This window comes from Berghia stephanieae, chromosome 3 (genome assembly GCF_034508935.2).
Source record: "Berghia stephanieae isolate SIO BIC M18660-M18661 chromosome 3, UCSD_Bste_1.3, whole genome shotgun sequence".
Lineage (NCBI taxonomy): Eukaryota > Metazoa > Mollusca > Gastropoda > Nudibranchia > Aeolidiidae > Berghia > Berghia stephanieae.
The window spans coordinates 74,999,278-75,016,201 of NC_088362.1; the positions used below are offsets into that span (position 1 = coordinate 74,999,278).

Consider the following 16,924-nt stretch of genomic DNA (forward strand, 5'->3'; position numbering starts at 1 on the left):
TCAACTTTTTTATAAATTAAATAGATCCATGAAATCAATGTCCATCTCCGTGTCTGTAGCGTGGAATGGACAGGCATTATTGTTTGCCCTTTTTTAAATTGGGCTCTAGCCTTTTTCAAAATGATTTTTGCTAATCAAATATTAGACCCAGCCACCCAATCAGAGCTAGATGGACAGGGGGGGGGGGGGGGGTTGACGAAGAAAGAAAACCTCTGACGTAATATTGGAATGAATTGAGTCAATTTATAACTTTCATATGTTCTCTAGGCTTTTGATGTAAAACAAAAAGGCAAATAAATATTTGTTGGTATTTTCTAAATTGAAATCATATACTTCAAATTTAAACAAAAGCAGAGGGTTGTTTTACAAATCTTTGAAAACTTCAACAGCTGGCCATTCTTGATATTACTGGGTAAAGTGGTCTTCAAATAGTTTTGCACGCCTGAAAATAATAATCTGTTTGTGTTAAGTACCTTTATTGGCTCAGTGAATAACACGTTGAACAGCATGTTAGCCTTTTTAAGTTTAACCGAACATCAATTTCTGCCATTCCACCTTCAGCAATTAGTCAAAATAATACGGAGAAGGCTGTATGGTCGCTTTCCTTATTATTATTATACCTAGGTCATTAAGTTAAAGAATATGTCAGCTTTTAGAAGTGTTAAAATTGTTTTCCTTTACAGCTATTTCTGTTGCTGCTTGATTCATTGGGTCCTCTTGCTGTCATTTATGTAAAATCTTTGTCTCTTCATTTTTTGTATATTCTTCTTGTATTTCTTGTTGTTGTTGTTTTTGTTGTCCTTGTTGTCTTTGTTGTTCCTGATGTTGTTTTTATTGTTATTATTATTATTATTGTTGTTGTTGATGTTGTTGTTGTTGTTGTTGTTGTTTTTTTTTTGTTGTTCTTTTTCTTCTTCTTCTTCTTCTTCTTCTTCTTCTTCTTCTTCTTCTTCTTCTTCTTCTTCTTCTTCTTCTTCTTCTTCTTCTTCTTCTTCTTCTTCTTCATCTTTTTTATTTTCTTCTTTCCTTATTCTTCTTCTTCCCCCACATAAGAACAGTAAATTACATATGGTGTGGGATTATTATACATTTTCAAATAGATAAAGCTTGCTCTCACGCCATCCCTCCTTGGCATTTTATCTAAAAGAAGCTCACTTACTTAGAAGTATTTTGCGTTTTTAGTCTTAATGTATGATTACTTACACAATGTTTTTATCCTATTTGTACAGGCGTAAGGGTGTGTTTGGACCACCTCTTGGCAAATACTTTATTTTCTTTGTTGATGATTTGAACATGCCAGCTTTAGAAGTGTATGGAGCTCAACCTCCCATTGAACTCATCCGTCAGTACATGGACTTTAAGGGCTGGTATGACAGAAAGGCCATTGGTGAGTTAGAGTATCGTATTATCTACGTGAAAGAGATTAAAATATTTTTAAAAATCAATTCAATATAATACATAAACATCCTTAACTTTGATGGGAAATGTATTGGTTTTATTTGTAGAATGGCGATACGTTGCGTTTATGATTTTATTTACTTCACTTCCTGGTAAAGTGTTGATAAAGAACACCTTCCACTATCATGATCTGCCCATTGATTTTAAGAATTTAATACTATAATGCTATTCAAAAGTTTTATAATATGATCGTCATTTGTTTAATCTAACAGTTGACAATTTTAGCTCTTTTTGAACTAATTTGACATTAAAAAGGTGTCACTTACTTATCGATTACAAATGGAACACGACAACAACAAAAATGATAACCATTAACTTTTGATTTTTTTTCCATAGGTGACTTCCGTAACTTGGTTGACGTGAACTTTGTGTGTGCTATGGGTCCCCCTGGAGGAGGCAGGAATCCCGTCACTGCCCGATTGACCCGTCACTTCAACTATGTGGCCTTCACTGAAATGGAGGATTCCAGCAAGAGCAGAATCTTTTCCACCATTCTTGACTCCTGGATTAGTGAGTACAGGCACCCACTTCTAAATGTTGTCCTTTAGAGTCACATGGTTCATGGAGCCGTTATTTATCCCAGTTTCTATAGCGCTAAATGGACAATATCAATTGCTTGCTACCCTTTGGGATAGGATGCCAGTTTATCTCAAAGTACTTTCCAATAGATATAACAGGTCCAGCTACCTAATCATTGCTGTTTGGACAAGGATGGGGGGGGGGGGGGGGGGGAGCAGAATTTAAAAAAAAATTTACCTCGATCCCAGTCCCTTTGTGTGTGAAGCGAGTGCTCTACTAACTGAGCTATTGGGATCCCCTAACCACTTCTACTTTATGGTTAATTTGTTGCTAGTTAAATACAGAGTATTTTATAGACCAAACTCTTTCGTTATATGTATGTATATATTATGTGTTATTGTTTTACAAATTTATGAACATAACATATAAAAGAACTAAACACATACTTTACGTCAACAAGCTAAGCTTTTGGACTCATTCGGGCCCAAGTAAAATTCATCAACAACACAATCCGTATTGTTTGATCTGAATGTTTTTTTAATGTGCTATGCGTTTGTAAATAGGTCTGAAGCTACAAAATATGTCTTTGATAAATAGGTTTTGAGCTAAATTACTTAAAAAGCGTGATAACGACCAAAAATAAATTGCAAAAAACGTGACAACCCCCCCCCTCCCCCCACCCATAATAAAACAAACACACAACAACAACAAAAACAACAACAACAACAACAAAAAACAACCCCCCCCAAAAAAAAATACAAGCAAATTAGAAACAAAACAAAACAAAACAAACAAGCAAAAAATAACAAAAAACAACCCCCCCCCCCCCAAAAAAAAAAAGCAAACTAAAAAAAAAACAAAACCAAAAACAAAACATAAACAAAGAAAAAAACCCAAGAAACAAGGTTCATTGGAGATATACTCTAGTGCATAAATTACATCAATGTCTCATTAGTGACAATAAATTAGATTGTCAAAGATTATGTTTTTTGTCTATCAAAACCGGGTTTTATAACTAAATTGCCCTTTGCTTTAACAGAGCAATCTCCACCCGTAAAGGAATATTGCAGCCAAATGGTGGAGACGTGCATATCCATGTACAACACAATCCAGACACAACTACTACCTACTCCAGCAAAGTCGCATTACACCTTTAATCTCAGGGATCTTTCTAAGGTTTTCCAGGGGATGCTCATGTGTACTCCTGAAAGTGTCAAGGTCAGTGATGTGTATTGTGATTGTATTAGGGATTAATGAAAAACTTACTTTATTGATGTGAAACTAGTAGAGAGAGAGATAGATAGATAGATAGATAGATAGATAGAGAGAGAGAGAGAGAGAGAGAGAGAGAGAGAGAGGGGAGAGAGAGAGATAGAGAGAGAGAGAGAGAGAGAGAGAGAGAGAGAGAGAGAGAGAGAGAGAGAGAGAGAGAGAGAGAGATGGAGGACTATATCATTAATCACCTTAACACAGGCGTGATAATTATGAGCTCAATCATTGTTTTGATAATATTTTTTGATTGTATTGACAATGATGAAGATATTGATAATGTTGATGATTAAGATGATTAAGATGATGATGATGATGTTCATGATGATCATGTTGAAGAGGAAAATGATTAGGATTGTGACGATGATAATAATGAGGATTAATGATGAGGCTGAAGATGATAATGATGATAATGATGATGATAATGATGCTGATGATGATAATCCTGATGCAATGCTAACTAGTCGATCTTGATGACTTTAAATCGACTGTTTATTGATGTAAATAATGCAGAGCCCAAAGTCCAATTTAAAAAACCCCATTAAGTCTTGAAAACTATCACTTTCTTTTCTGTTTTATAGAGCATTGCTGACCTACTGCGACTGTGGTACCACGAGAGCTGCCGTGTCTTCCAAGATCGTCTTGTCAATGACGAGGACAGAGACTGGTTTGAAGAGCTCCTAAAAGAGAAGATGGTTCACGACTTCCAAACTCCATTTGAGGATGTTGTTGTTCAAAAACCAATCATCTTTGGCGACTTCATGAACACCAACCAAGATCCCAGGCCTTATCTTCTCATTGAGGATCATGTTAAGGTAAAGTGATTTCTCCCTTAATATTAATAATAATAATAGTAATAATAATAATGATTATATTAATAATAATAATAATATATAATAATAATAATAATAATAATATAATAATAATAATAATAATAATAATAATAATAATAATAATATAATAATAATAAATAATAATAATAATATAATAATAATAATAATAATAATAATAATAATAATAATAATAATAATAATAATAATAATAATTAATCATCATCATAATAGTAATAACAATAATAATGATAATGATTATAATACGACGACTACTACTATCTATACTACTACTATACTACTAACTACTACTACTACTACTACTACTACTACTACTACTACTACTACTACTACTACTACTATACTAATACTACTACTACTACTACTACTACTATATACTACTACTACTACATACTACTACTACTATAATAATAATATAATAATAATAATAATAATAATAATAATAATAATAATAATAATATAATAATAATATGAATAATAATAATAATAATAATAATAATAATAATGATAATAATAATAATAATTATAATAATATAAATAATAATAATTATAATAATAAATATAATTAATTACATAATAATAATAATAATAATAATAATAATAATAATATAATAATAATAATATAATAATATTATAATAATAATAATAATAATAATAATAATAATAATAATAACAATAATAATAATAATAATAATGATGGTGATAATAGTGATAATAATAATAATGATAATAATAATGATTATAATGATAATATGATCTTTTTTATTATCTCTTTATTATGTTGTTTGGTTTATAATGTTCGAAAGTACACACTCGGTAATTGGTACCAACACATGTACAATTCCAAATTCAATTACGAACCATATTGACGAACATACCTATCCAATTATTACCTAAAACTAATTAAGAATAGATGACTCAGCACAAAAATTATGTGATATCAATACTACTTTATCTAATAAAGCACGGGATGTTGACAGAACTCTGCATTCTTTTTTTTTTTTAAATTCACCTAGCCGTATATTAAACCTGACTCTTAAGTCAAGAGGGTATTTTTAAAAAATATCTGAACAACTTATATAAGGATTGACCAAATTGGTTCAATTGTATTTTCTTGTCACTTTAAAGGGAGGAAAAGAGCAAACGCCTATACAATTTGTCTTTTAAATAGCCTCCATTCATTATTTGTCTTTCACATAGCCTCTACTCACCTCCATTTGGTCATGTCATTTGATAGATGTCTGATCTGATCATTAAAAAAATTTAAAAACACAAGTTGAGTGTCTTATGTCATTGACATCAAATCCAATTCAATTTAATCCATATTTTTTTTGCAGCTTCAGCACTGAAGATAGACATTTGTATGGTATAGAATGATTTTAGGTTATGGTTCTTTATCACAATAATTATCTATACCTGTGACAGATATGTTTTCTTATTGACAAGATTAGTTATCAAAACTGTCAGAATTCCATACCCTAATTGTACTTGGGGGAAAAAGGACTGAATGCGTGCATTCACTCGAGCGGGCGGGGGGGGGGGGGGGGGGGGGGGGGGGGGGTGGTAGCCAAACAATATGAAAAAAAAATTAAAAATATAATTTCGTGTTTCTTTTAATGTCTTTTTAAAAAATCATATTAAAAAAGGTAATTAATACAGTTTTAACATAGATAATTAGATTTACTAAAGTTGTTAACTGAGAGGAAAATTCAATAGATTACATTGGTGTGTTTTCTAGATGACCAAAGTGTTGGATGAGTTCCTGGAGGACTACAATCAAATCAACACAGCTCAGATGAGGCTGGTGCTCTTCATGGATGCTGTGACACACGTGTCTCGTATTGCCCGAATCATTAGACAGCCTCTAGGCAACGCATTGTTATTGGGTATGGGAGGCAGTGGACGACAGAGCTTGACCAGACTTGCAGCACACATGTAAGGGCTAAACGTGTATATTTGTGTTTTTTAAATATGATATTATTGGAAGGCAGACACGTAATGTCTGAAACGTTTATCATCCCTTCTCTCTCTTTCTTTCTCTGAAATTCTCTCACTTTCTCGTTCTCTTTCTCTCACTCTCACTCTCTCTCTCTCTCTCTCTCTCTCTCTCTCTCTCTCTCTCTCTCTCTCTCTCTCTCTCTTTCTGTCTCTCTTTAAAAAAAATATTCATATGCCAGTGTTATTGACATGGATATAAATTTACTAAATTATTTGAAATAACGATGTAAATGACGGAATAAGTCAAAGGGAAGTTGTCACATTAACAAATATATTTGAATCAGCAGTTTAACTCTGCCTTTTCTCTTCGTTAATTTTGATAACCAGTGAGTTCAGGTAAAAGTAGTTTTTGTTCTTAAAGTTAAAGCATTTGATCTCTGTTGCCAAAGAATTTAGCAATCAATGATATTTTACAGGTCTGAATTTGATTGCTTCCAAATTGAGCTCGCCAAGAACTATGGAACATCTGAGTGGAGAGAAGATCTGAAACAGGTTATGATGAAAGCAGGTCTTGAAAACAAACCAATGGTTTTCCTCTTCAGTGACACACAGGTACACAATATACCATATAACCACCTTATTACCAACTAGATTTATAAAGCTTCGGCCTTGTGTTTGGTTGATAAGCTGGCCCAGGCCTTGTCGGTCCTTAGAGTTTTGGATAAGCATTGGTGGCTGAACAATTGCTATTTGTTTATTTTGTTAAAAACTAGCAACAGTAAGCATGGTGAGGTACTGAGTGGCTGAGCACAAAATTTAATTGTTTCTGACTTTGGTATTTTGACATGGATATGAGACATTTTCACATGTTCCAGCTCAGTATAAATAATTATGTCAGTGACAGAAATGTTGAGAGTAGTAGAACAAAAAAGATGACCGAAAGGCCCTTTGCATCATGTGAAAAATGTTATATGTGACGAGCTTCACATGAGATAAAATTGAGCTTTATCCAAACCACGGTAAAAAGCAATAATATAGATGTGCATGTTCATTAATTTCATATTGGTTTGAGAGATTTGTAATAAGGACAAAAAAAGACTTATGGTAAACTTATTTTTCTTATGTATGTGGTTTGATTCAGATTGACTTACTCTACCAAGCTATTATTTAATTAATTGTTTTTTTTTTGTATGTTTCCTTCAGATCAAGAGCGAGTCCTTCCTTGAGGACATCAACAACATCCTCAATTCTGGTGATGTCCCCAACATCTACAGCTTTGATGAGCTGGAGTCGATTTACACAGACATGAAACCCATCGTACAAGATGCCGGCATGCAACCCACCAAGACCAACCTGTTCTCTGCTTACACTAAACGTGTCAGGAGTAACCTACACACTGTTCTTACCATGAGGTTAGTGTGCATCTTAAACACTATTTTATAGATATTTTTAGTGGTATGAATTCTTCTCCCCCATCCACAAAGTTATTTTCCATGTAAGAAGTCTCCTCTTAAGATTTTTGTTGTTGTAAATAATGATAATCGTACGTGTGTGATGATATAACATAAACTGTCGTTGGTAGATCTTACTCCTTGTATAGAATTGGATTGCAGCATGATTTTATTTTTTTTGAGGTCGCCATCATGGTTATTGAATGGTTTGTACAGCTATGAAAGTTGATCTTTTACTTTTGAACATTTTTGAAAAGCATTTCCCTTTTGGCAATTTTTAAAATCTTATATTTACCAAATCCACATGAATGATAAAAATTATGAAGGTCCCAGTCATAAAAAATAATTTGCTGCACAATACTGTCTGCCATGCAATAAGTTAAGTTTGCTTTTTACCTTTTGATTCTAGTCCACTTGGAGAAATTTTCCGTGCCCGTTTGCGTCAGTTCCCTGCCCTTGTCAACTGCTGCACTATTGATTGGTTCAGCCAATGGCCAGCGGATGCCCTCAAGTCCGTGGCCTTGAGATTCCTCAATGATATTCCAGAACTGGACACAACAGATGAGGTCATGGATGGACTGGTAGGTTCAATGTGGCCTCTTTCGCTTATATATATATATATATATATATATATATATATATATATATAATATATATATAATATATATATATATATATGGCAATACTGTGTTATAATTACAATACGTTTTTCTAGATTCAGTGATATATCAAACAGAAAGAACATTACTAGAAAACTAAATGTTTTGGGGAAAAAAGAGCTTGCCACGATGCTACAATTCAGAGCAGTGAGGCTGTTACTTATGAATTTACACATTATTGATTTATTTCAAAAATTTGCCAAGAATTTTTGTTTTTATTGTGTAATTTAAAAAGAATATTATATATAAGAGGAAAAACAACTAAAAATAAAAATAAGATTAAAACTTTTTTTTCAAATCATGAAATGAAAAGAAACATTACGAATTACTGAAATGTTTGATGACCTTCTATTTTTGACCCTTCCAGGTGGTGATGTGCCAGGTGATTCACGAATCCGTCACAGTGAATTCTGCAAGGTTCCTGGCGGAGATGTCACGTCACAACTATGTCACACCAACATCCTACCTGGAGCTTCTAGGTATTTTCTCCAAGCTGGTTGGCATGAAAAAGATGGAGCTAACCACGGCTAAGAAGAGATTGAAAACTGGTTTGGACAAGGTATGAAGATTCGAGGTTTACTGGTCGCATTAGATTCCAGCAAAAGGAATGCTTCATTCCTTTTGAATCGATTTTCAATTTTTATTCTAATTAAAAATATTTGTTGAGTTAAATTTTTTTTTCATGCATGGATTATCTTAGTCCCACAGTTTCACACAGTCTTATATGTTCTCATTTTATCATGGTGCGATGACAACTAAGGATTTGTACAATACTCAGACAATACAGCTTTAATAAAATCTAAAGCCTAAGATGGAATACTGGTAGGTATTTGATGTCATCCCCAATTGAACACATTGAGTGACAATACAAATGATACATAGGATAATGATTTCCTGGGGGGAATAAATTGAATGTGATAATGTCAGAAATATTGAGGGAAACAATTGTCTGATATCTTATGTGTTGTTTATTTAGGAATATTTGATAAAGTCCTTGGTTTAAATACCGAAGGATTCAAGATTCGAATCACAATGATTTTGTTTTTACACTTTGAGTTTACTTGTTCAGTCCAAAACATTAAAGAAATGATAATCTATTTGGAATGAATTGAATGTGTTAGTTGAACATTTTGAAAACCTAAATAGCCTTTCGATTTTTCTTCTTTTTGAAACGACATTAAATATGTCAGCTGTTTAATATCAATTCTCATTCCTTCTCCAGCTGCTGACAACAGCCGATGAGGTCGCCAAACTACAAGAAGAATTGGCCACTATGCGTCCTATGTTGGAAGACGCTGTAAAAGAGTCTATTACTACCATGGAACAAATCTCCCAAGATACGGTGAGAATTTGAAATATAAAAAGAGCACAATTAATAAATGATAAATAAATAATTGTTAAATAGATAAATAGCAACTAATCAAAATTTTTATTGCCAGAAACGTTAAAATGCATTTAGGGTTTTCATAAATTGTCAATTATTTGTTTTTATTTCCCAATTCTATTATAAGGAAAGCATTGTGATTTTAATTGCATTGTAACCTTAAAGATTGTTTCACATTGCTTGAGTATATACTGAAATGAGCAAATGATAACTGAATAAAATGATAAATTTTATTTTTCATTTCAAAAGACTAGTTAAATTTCAAAAATATTCCACCAATAACAGGTAGTGGCAGAAGAGACCAAATCTCAAGTGACTAAGGAAGAAGAAGCGGCCTCAAAGAAGGCAGAGGAGACTCAGGCAATTGCTGACGATGCACAGAGAGACTTGAACGAAGCTTTGCCGGCCTTGGTGAGTAAAAAATATTTGTGCATTTGAAACGGTTCCAGTGACTTGTTTTCTAAAGATAGCATTTAAGTGTGATGAAGGTTATCTTTAATTGAGAACTTTTGTTCCACTTTGCATTTTTTGAAGTCGGTTTTCCTATAATTTGCTCAGATTTAGCTTTCAATTAAGTTCGAAAATTAAAAAATGATAGTTTTCATCCTTTGGTTACACTTACTCCTATATCTCCTTGAGGAGAATAGGGCCTGGAACCAGTCATTTCTATGTTACTTTGCCCTCATTAATGATGGTGAAAACTAAGCCCATCTTTTGTTATTTTCTATCGATTCATCTCATTCATGTATGCCTGTCTGTCTAGTTTCAATGCACTGTGCTTTTTGTACCAAAATGAAAATAATTTTGAAAACATTTATTTTAAAAATCAAACAGGATGCCGCCTTAGCCAGTTTGAAATCTTTGAACAAGGGAGATGTGGTGGAAGTGAGAGCTCTGCAAAGACCACCCGATGGCGTCAGGCTGGTCATTGAAGCTGTCTCTATCATGAAGGTAAGGAATTATTAAAAGGTTGGGGTTTACACTGTCTTATGGGGATGCATCAGCAACAACAACCAAAAAAAAAGATGTTTTGTAAGTTTTGATAACCAAATTTTAATTTGACCACAATTACAAGGGTTTTAAGAGGAGATTCTGAAAAATTATTTATGTATCATTGACAGAAAAATAGAAAGACATTGCTGAATGGTAAAAATCACAACCCGCCTCTCTTTCCAAAAAAGCAACTTGGAGTTATCTTGTTAACTTAAAAATGATTTTTTTTAATCAGACCGTCAAAATTTTATACGTCTTTACGCATGTGGCTAATTACTGTTCTTTAAATGTGATACATTTAATGAAATACAACTTCTTTTGACCTAAAATGTATATTAGCATTTGTGATCAATTGTATCTTTACAATCTTTAATGATTTATTTTGTTCCTGTTTTCTTCTTATTAAGAACAAAACTGTATATCTTCCCTCAGCAGCTCATTATTTTTACATTTAGAAAAGATCTACACGAATTGCTATCAATAAATATTTTTAAAAATAGATACAGTATTATTACCAATTCACGTTTGGACGTGATGCTTTTCTTTTCTAGACTTTTGGAGCATACCAAAGGTAACAACCAACTATTATATTTATATATTCTGTAGGGTTTGAAACCCAAGAAGGTGGCAGGAGATAAGCCTGGTGTCAAGATAGACGATTACTGGGAAGTCGGGAAACAACAGTTACAGGATCCAACCAAGTTCCTGGAGAGTTTATTCCGTTATGACAAGGACAACATACCTGATGATGTCATCAAGAAGATTCAACCTTACATTGATGATGAGAACTTTACCCCAGCAGCCATTGCTAAAGTGAGGAATTGTCAATCATTTCTAGTATTTTAGAGATAAAAATTACATCCTTCCTAACAACATCATGAGATGCCATCGTCAAAAGCAATGCCCATCTCACTGAGTCAATTAATTTATGTGAAGATGAATATAAAAGAATAATAATTGACAAAGATGAAAATATGTGACATGCAGATGATAGAATCTACCATTATTTATGAAGTTTAAGGGTATTTATACATTTTTTAAACAAAACAGAATGTGCTGTCATTAACAAAAAGTGTCTAACTGAAAGCTAATTCTGATTAGATGGCTAAAAGCATTTAAACAACATTAAAAAAACACCTATTGGTCCTTTTTATTCGTGAATTATACCCTCATTTATTAAACACCATAGTTTTAGGATCTTTATCATAAATCAATATTTGTTAATAGCATAAACATTTTTTAAAATGTGCTTTATTCTTGAGGAAGATTTTCTCAGCTATTCTCTGCCATTTATGAATCAATTATCTTCTTGAAACGCAAATATTCATTCTCAACAAATCATACATTTCTAAAAACCGACAGGTTTCCAAAGCTTGCACCTCAATCTGCCAATGGACTCAGGCTATGCACAAATATCATTTCGTAGCTAAAGGCGTTGCTCCAAAGAGGGAGAAATTAGCCATAGCCCGAGCAGATCTAGAAGAGACCCAGAGGATTCTAGACGCGGCCAAAACGAGGCTACGAGAAGTTGAAGAAGGTATTGCCACTCTTCAAGCCAAGTATGACGACTGTGTGAGGAAGAAGGAAGAGCTGGAATTCAAGACCAGAGAGTGTGAGCAGAGGCTTGTTAGAGCTGACAAGGTACATTTTTCTATGATTTAGTATTAATAGTTGTAGAAAATTTTTAAAAATCTTATTTTTATTATCATTTACCTAAATTTTATTAAATAGGTGTAAGGTACCAAACGTTTTACAACGTCAATTTTAAAAGATTACAGACCCCTATTTTTCTAGCTAAATGTAAACAATGAATAGTGTTTTGTCTTTTCTTTTGGATTGCTTCACAATGCATTCTTGACTAACAAATATATATACATATAAAATCAAATGTCAGAGCAAAATCCTGAACTCATTAAACAATACATTTCTTAAGATAGAAATTCTATCCGGTATATAGATCTATGAAAAACAAAGGTTCCACTCCAAATGAAAAAGTGTTAGTCAATCCTTCTCCATATTCATCAATACATATGTTTAAAGGATTGCGATACATAGTGTGTTATATGAATTGAATATGTCATATGTTACTGTGTTTTTCTACCAATAATGATAACAACAACAACAACAACAACAGCAGCAACATAGCCATAACCATTTTATCAACTATTTCAGTTAATTGGTGGTCTTGCTGATGAGAAGGACAGGTGGAAGGTATCGGTGGAGAAACTGGAGAAGATCATTGACAACATTATTGGAGACGTCCTGGTATCTTCTGGCGCTATTGCCTATCTGGCACCTTTCACGGTAAGAAATCATCAGGGGAACAGATAACTTTATGTATGTGCTGAAGCGATTAGCACTGTTTTATTCATTATGCCAATAGCAAAATGTAGGACAAATCAACATAAGGCAACCTTCATTCCAACCGCCATAAATTAATTAACAAATCTTCTGTGGAAAAATGAGACAACCAATGAAAATAACGAGCAGCAGTGGCGTGAATCATCATCATCGACATTGTCGCCGTTGTTATCATCATCATCATCATCATCAGCATCATCATCATCATCATCATCATTATCGTCATGATCATCATCATCATGATGATGATCATCATCATCATCATCATCATCATCATCATCATCATCATCATCATCATCGTCATTATCATTATCATCATCATCGTTTTCATCATGAATAGCTTTTGACACTTACTAGCATTTCCATTTTCTAAGGAGGTTACTGCTTAAAGTGGCAAATAGCTTGTTTTACCTTCTGATTCATAATTTTACATGTTATACTATTTCGATTTTTCTCCTTTTCAGGGTGAGTACAGACAAGACATGGTCAACCATTGGATCACCAAACTAGACACCAACAAAGTGCCCCGTACAGATGACCCATCCCTGGTTGGAACCATGAGTGATCCAGTCAAGATCCGTAGCTGGCAAATCGCGGGGTTGCCCAAGGATAACTTATCCGTTGAAAATGGCGTCATTGTACAGTTCTCTCGTAGATGGCCTCTATTTATTGATCCTCAAGGACAGGGAAATAAGTGGGTCAAGAATATGGTAAGTCATTTTTTTTGTGTGCTTTCAAATAAGTAAATAACTATTATTTATGCTGGCAAATTCTTGCGTAATATTTCTAGGACAAAAAGCGACTAATATTGGCATCTATCGTGTATTTTGTCTAAAGCAAACGGTTAGCAGTCTCATTTAAAATGGAAAGCTTGATTGTTGTAGAATATTTTCTATCAGATTTAATATCAGATTCAGCTAACCTATTCATGCTAGATGGACACGGATACAAAAAAATCTCTTTTGATTGTTTAAAAAAATTAACACTGTTTTGATCCTGCAGACGTTCATATATCGAATGGTTCCTTATCAGCCTCTCTCTCTCTCTCTCTCTCTCTCTCTCTCTCTCTCGCTCTTTCTCTCTCTCCCTCTCTCTCTCTCTTCTCTCTCTCTCCTCTCTCTCTCTCTCTCTCTCTCTTCTCTCTCTCTCTCTCTCTCTCTCTCTTCTCCTCTCTCTCTCTCTCTCTCTCTCTCTCTCTCTCTCTCTCTCTCTCTCTCTATATATATATATAATATATATATATATATATATATATATATATATATATCTTTCTTTCTCACTATCAGTCTCACCTCTCTCCCTACCTTCTCGTTTTCCCTTCATCTACGTCCGTCTCTTTCTATTTTTCTCTTTTGGTCAAATCCTCTCTTCTCAACATGACACACATCAGCTAACTCTATAGACGTGTCATTATTTTCTGTTTAAAAAAAGCATTCCTACAGTTTTCTTTGTAATTACATATACTAATAGTGCTCATAACACCAATGATAATATATGTAGTTTACAATAAATAACTGTTATGATGATAATATTAAAAGTGCTGTTTGTTTCTGTTTTGAATTCCAGGAAAGAGAAGCTGGTTTGGATGTGATCAAACTGTCAGACAAAGATTTTCTACGTAGTCTTGAAAACGCTGTCAGATTTGGCAAGCCTTGTTTGCTGGAAAATATCAGTACAGAATTGGATCCCGCCTTGGAGCCCATACTCTTGAGACAGGTGGGATAAAAGGAGGAGGAGAAGAAGAAGAAGAAGAAGAAGAAGAAGAAGAAGAAGAAGAAGAAGAAGGAAGAAGAGGAAGAAGAAAAGAAGAAAGAAGAAAAAGAAGGAAGAAAAAAGAAAAGAAGAAGAAGAAGAAGTAAGAAGAAGAAGAAGAGAAGAAGAAAAGAAGAAGAAGAAGAAGAAGAGAGAAGAAGAAAGAAGAAGAAGAAGAAGAAGAAGAGAAAAGAAGAAGAAAAGAAGAAGAAGAAGAAGAAGAAGAAGAAGAAGAAGAAGAAAGAAGAAGAAGAAGAAGAAGAAGAAGAAGAAGAAGAAGAAGAAGAAGAAGAAAGAGAAGAAGAAGAAGAAGAAGAAGAAGAAGAAGAAGAAGAAGAAGAAGAAGAAGAAGAAGAAGAAGAGAAGAAGAAGAAGAAGAAGAAGAAGAAGAAGAAGAAGAAGAAGAAGAAGAAGAAGAAGAAGAAGAAGAAGAAGAAGAAGAAGAAGAAGAAGAAGAAGAGAAGAAAGAAGAAGAAGAAGAAGAAGAAGAAGAAGAAGAAGAAGAAGAAGAAGAAGAAGAAGAAGAAGAAGAAGAAGAAGAAGAGAAGAAGAAAGAAGAAAGAAGAAGAAGAAGAAGAAGAAGAAGAAGAAGAAGAAGAAGAAGAAGGAAGAAGAAGAAGAAGAAGAAGAAGAAGAGAAGAAGAAGAAGAAGAAGAAAAGAAGAAGAAGAAGAAGAAGAAGAAGAAGAAGAAGAAGAAGAAGAAGAAGAAGAAGAAGAAGAAGAAGAAGAAGAAGAAGAAGAAGAAGAAGAAGAAGAAGAAGAAGAAGAAGAAAAGAAGAGAAGAAGAAGAAGAAGAAGAAGAAGAAGAAGAAGAAGAAGAAAGAAGAAGAAGAAGAAGAAGAAGAAGAAAGAAGAAGAAGAAGAAGAAGAAGAAGAAGAAGAAGAAGAAGAAGAAGAAAGAAGAAGAAGAAGAAGAAGAAGAAGAAGAAGAAGAAGAAGAAGAAGAAGAAGAAGAAGAAGAAGAAGAGAAGAAGAAGAAGAAGAAGAAGAAGAAGAAGAAGAAGAAGAAGAAGAAGAAGAAAGAAGAAGAAAGAAGAAGAAGAAGAAGAAGAAGAAGAAGAAGAAGAAGAAGAAGAAGAAGAAGAAGAAAGAAGAAGAAGAAGAAGAAGAAGAAGAAGAAGAAGAGAAGAAGAGAAGAAGAAAGAAGAAGAAGAAGAAGAAGAAGAAGAAGAAGAAGAAGAAGAAGAAGAAGAAGAAGAAGAAGAAGAAAGAAGAAAAGAAGAAGAAGAAGAAGAAGAAGAAGAAGAAGAAGAAGAAGAAGAAGAAGAAGAAGAAGAAGAAGAAGAAGAAGAAGAAGAAGAAGAAGAAGAAGAAGAAGAAGAAGAAGAAGAAGAAGAAGAAGAAGAAGAAGAAGAAGAAGAAGGAGAAATTGATATGATGTTGATGATGATGATGATGATGATGATGATGATGATGATGATGATGATGATGATGATGATGATGATGTCTACTAAGAAATTTGTATCTCTCTCTCTCTCTCTCTCTCTCTCTCTCTCTCTCTCTCTCTCTCTCTCTCTCTCTCTCTCTCTCTCTCCCTCTCCTTCACTATCTCTCTCCCCCCCTCTCTCTCTCATCTTGCATTATGATCAAATGTTTATCTTGCTTTGTTCACAGACATTCAAACAACAAGGTAGCACGGTGATCAAGCTTGGAGACGCCATCATCCCTTACCACGAAGACTTCAAATTCTACATCACCACCAAATTGCCAAATCCCCACTACACCCCTGAGATTTCAACAAAGGTCACTCTTGTCAACTTTACCCTTTCTCCAAGGTCAGTGAGTTGTGAAGTCATTGATTTGAACACAGAACAGATTCAACGTTTTTCTCATTCAATTAGGGTTAAAACATTTGCCTTTCTAGATGCATTTCAATTTAGTCTTAAACGTTTTTATAATGTTTATGGTGGATGTTAAAAATCTTATTTATTTTTCTAAGAGTTAATCTTTTTGCATTCAAATAATCATAATCATTGCAACTCTTTATTTTTTATCTTCTAGAAGTATGAAAAACCATCCCTTTTCTTATTTTTATTTTTAAAAAGGCAGTGAGAGAGAAAAGCCAAGACCGTTTTGTTTCTACCTTTGCCTTATTAGATTATTTTTACTGTGCCCATTTGAGATAACGGCATTTTATTCCCTTAATTTATGTCATGTAAAGGGGAAAAAGGCTTGCATTTATTTACAAAGTATAACAAGGGTGGGCGGGGGGGGGTGTTATTGCTTCAATTATGAATCATCAGTAATTGTTCACATTTTGTGTACTTTAAGTCCTCAATGTTTAATTG

At 33.5% G+C, this 16,924-nt stretch overlaps 1 protein-coding gene across 2 annotated transcripts in view; it reads left to right on the top strand.

Moving 5' to 3' along the window:
- Positions 1 to 16,924, top strand: part of LOC144968440 (dynein axonemal heavy chain 1-like) — a 71,480-nt gene that overhangs the window by 41,101 nt on the left and 13,455 nt on the right. For both annotated transcript variants that reach the window (XM_078906814.1, XM_078906815.1), the window contains 18 exons: positions 1,230 to 1,387; positions 1,795 to 1,968; positions 3,017 to 3,195; positions 3,828 to 4,061; positions 5,836 to 6,032; positions 6,512 to 6,647; positions 7,239 to 7,447; positions 7,896 to 8,067; positions 8,513 to 8,704; positions 9,368 to 9,487; positions 9,815 to 9,940; positions 10,364 to 10,480; positions 11,129 to 11,335; positions 11,885 to 12,163; positions 12,695 to 12,826; positions 13,348 to 13,593; positions 14,450 to 14,599; positions 16,251 to 16,411. In XM_078906814.1, coding sequence (XP_078762940.1) covers positions 1,230 to 1,387; positions 1,795 to 1,968; positions 3,017 to 3,195; positions 3,828 to 4,061; positions 5,836 to 6,032; positions 6,512 to 6,647; positions 7,239 to 7,447; positions 7,896 to 8,067; positions 8,513 to 8,704; positions 9,368 to 9,487; positions 9,815 to 9,940; positions 10,364 to 10,480; positions 11,129 to 11,335; positions 11,885 to 12,163; positions 12,695 to 12,826; positions 13,348 to 13,593; positions 14,450 to 14,599; positions 16,251 to 16,411 — 3,189 coding nt within the window. The remainder of the gene's footprint in view (positions 1 to 1,229; positions 1,388 to 1,794; positions 1,969 to 3,016; positions 3,196 to 3,827; positions 4,062 to 5,835; positions 6,033 to 6,511; positions 6,648 to 7,238; positions 7,448 to 7,895; positions 8,068 to 8,512; positions 8,705 to 9,367; positions 9,488 to 9,814; positions 9,941 to 10,363; positions 10,481 to 11,128; positions 11,336 to 11,884; positions 12,164 to 12,694; positions 12,827 to 13,347; positions 13,594 to 14,449; positions 14,600 to 16,250; positions 16,412 to 16,924) is intronic.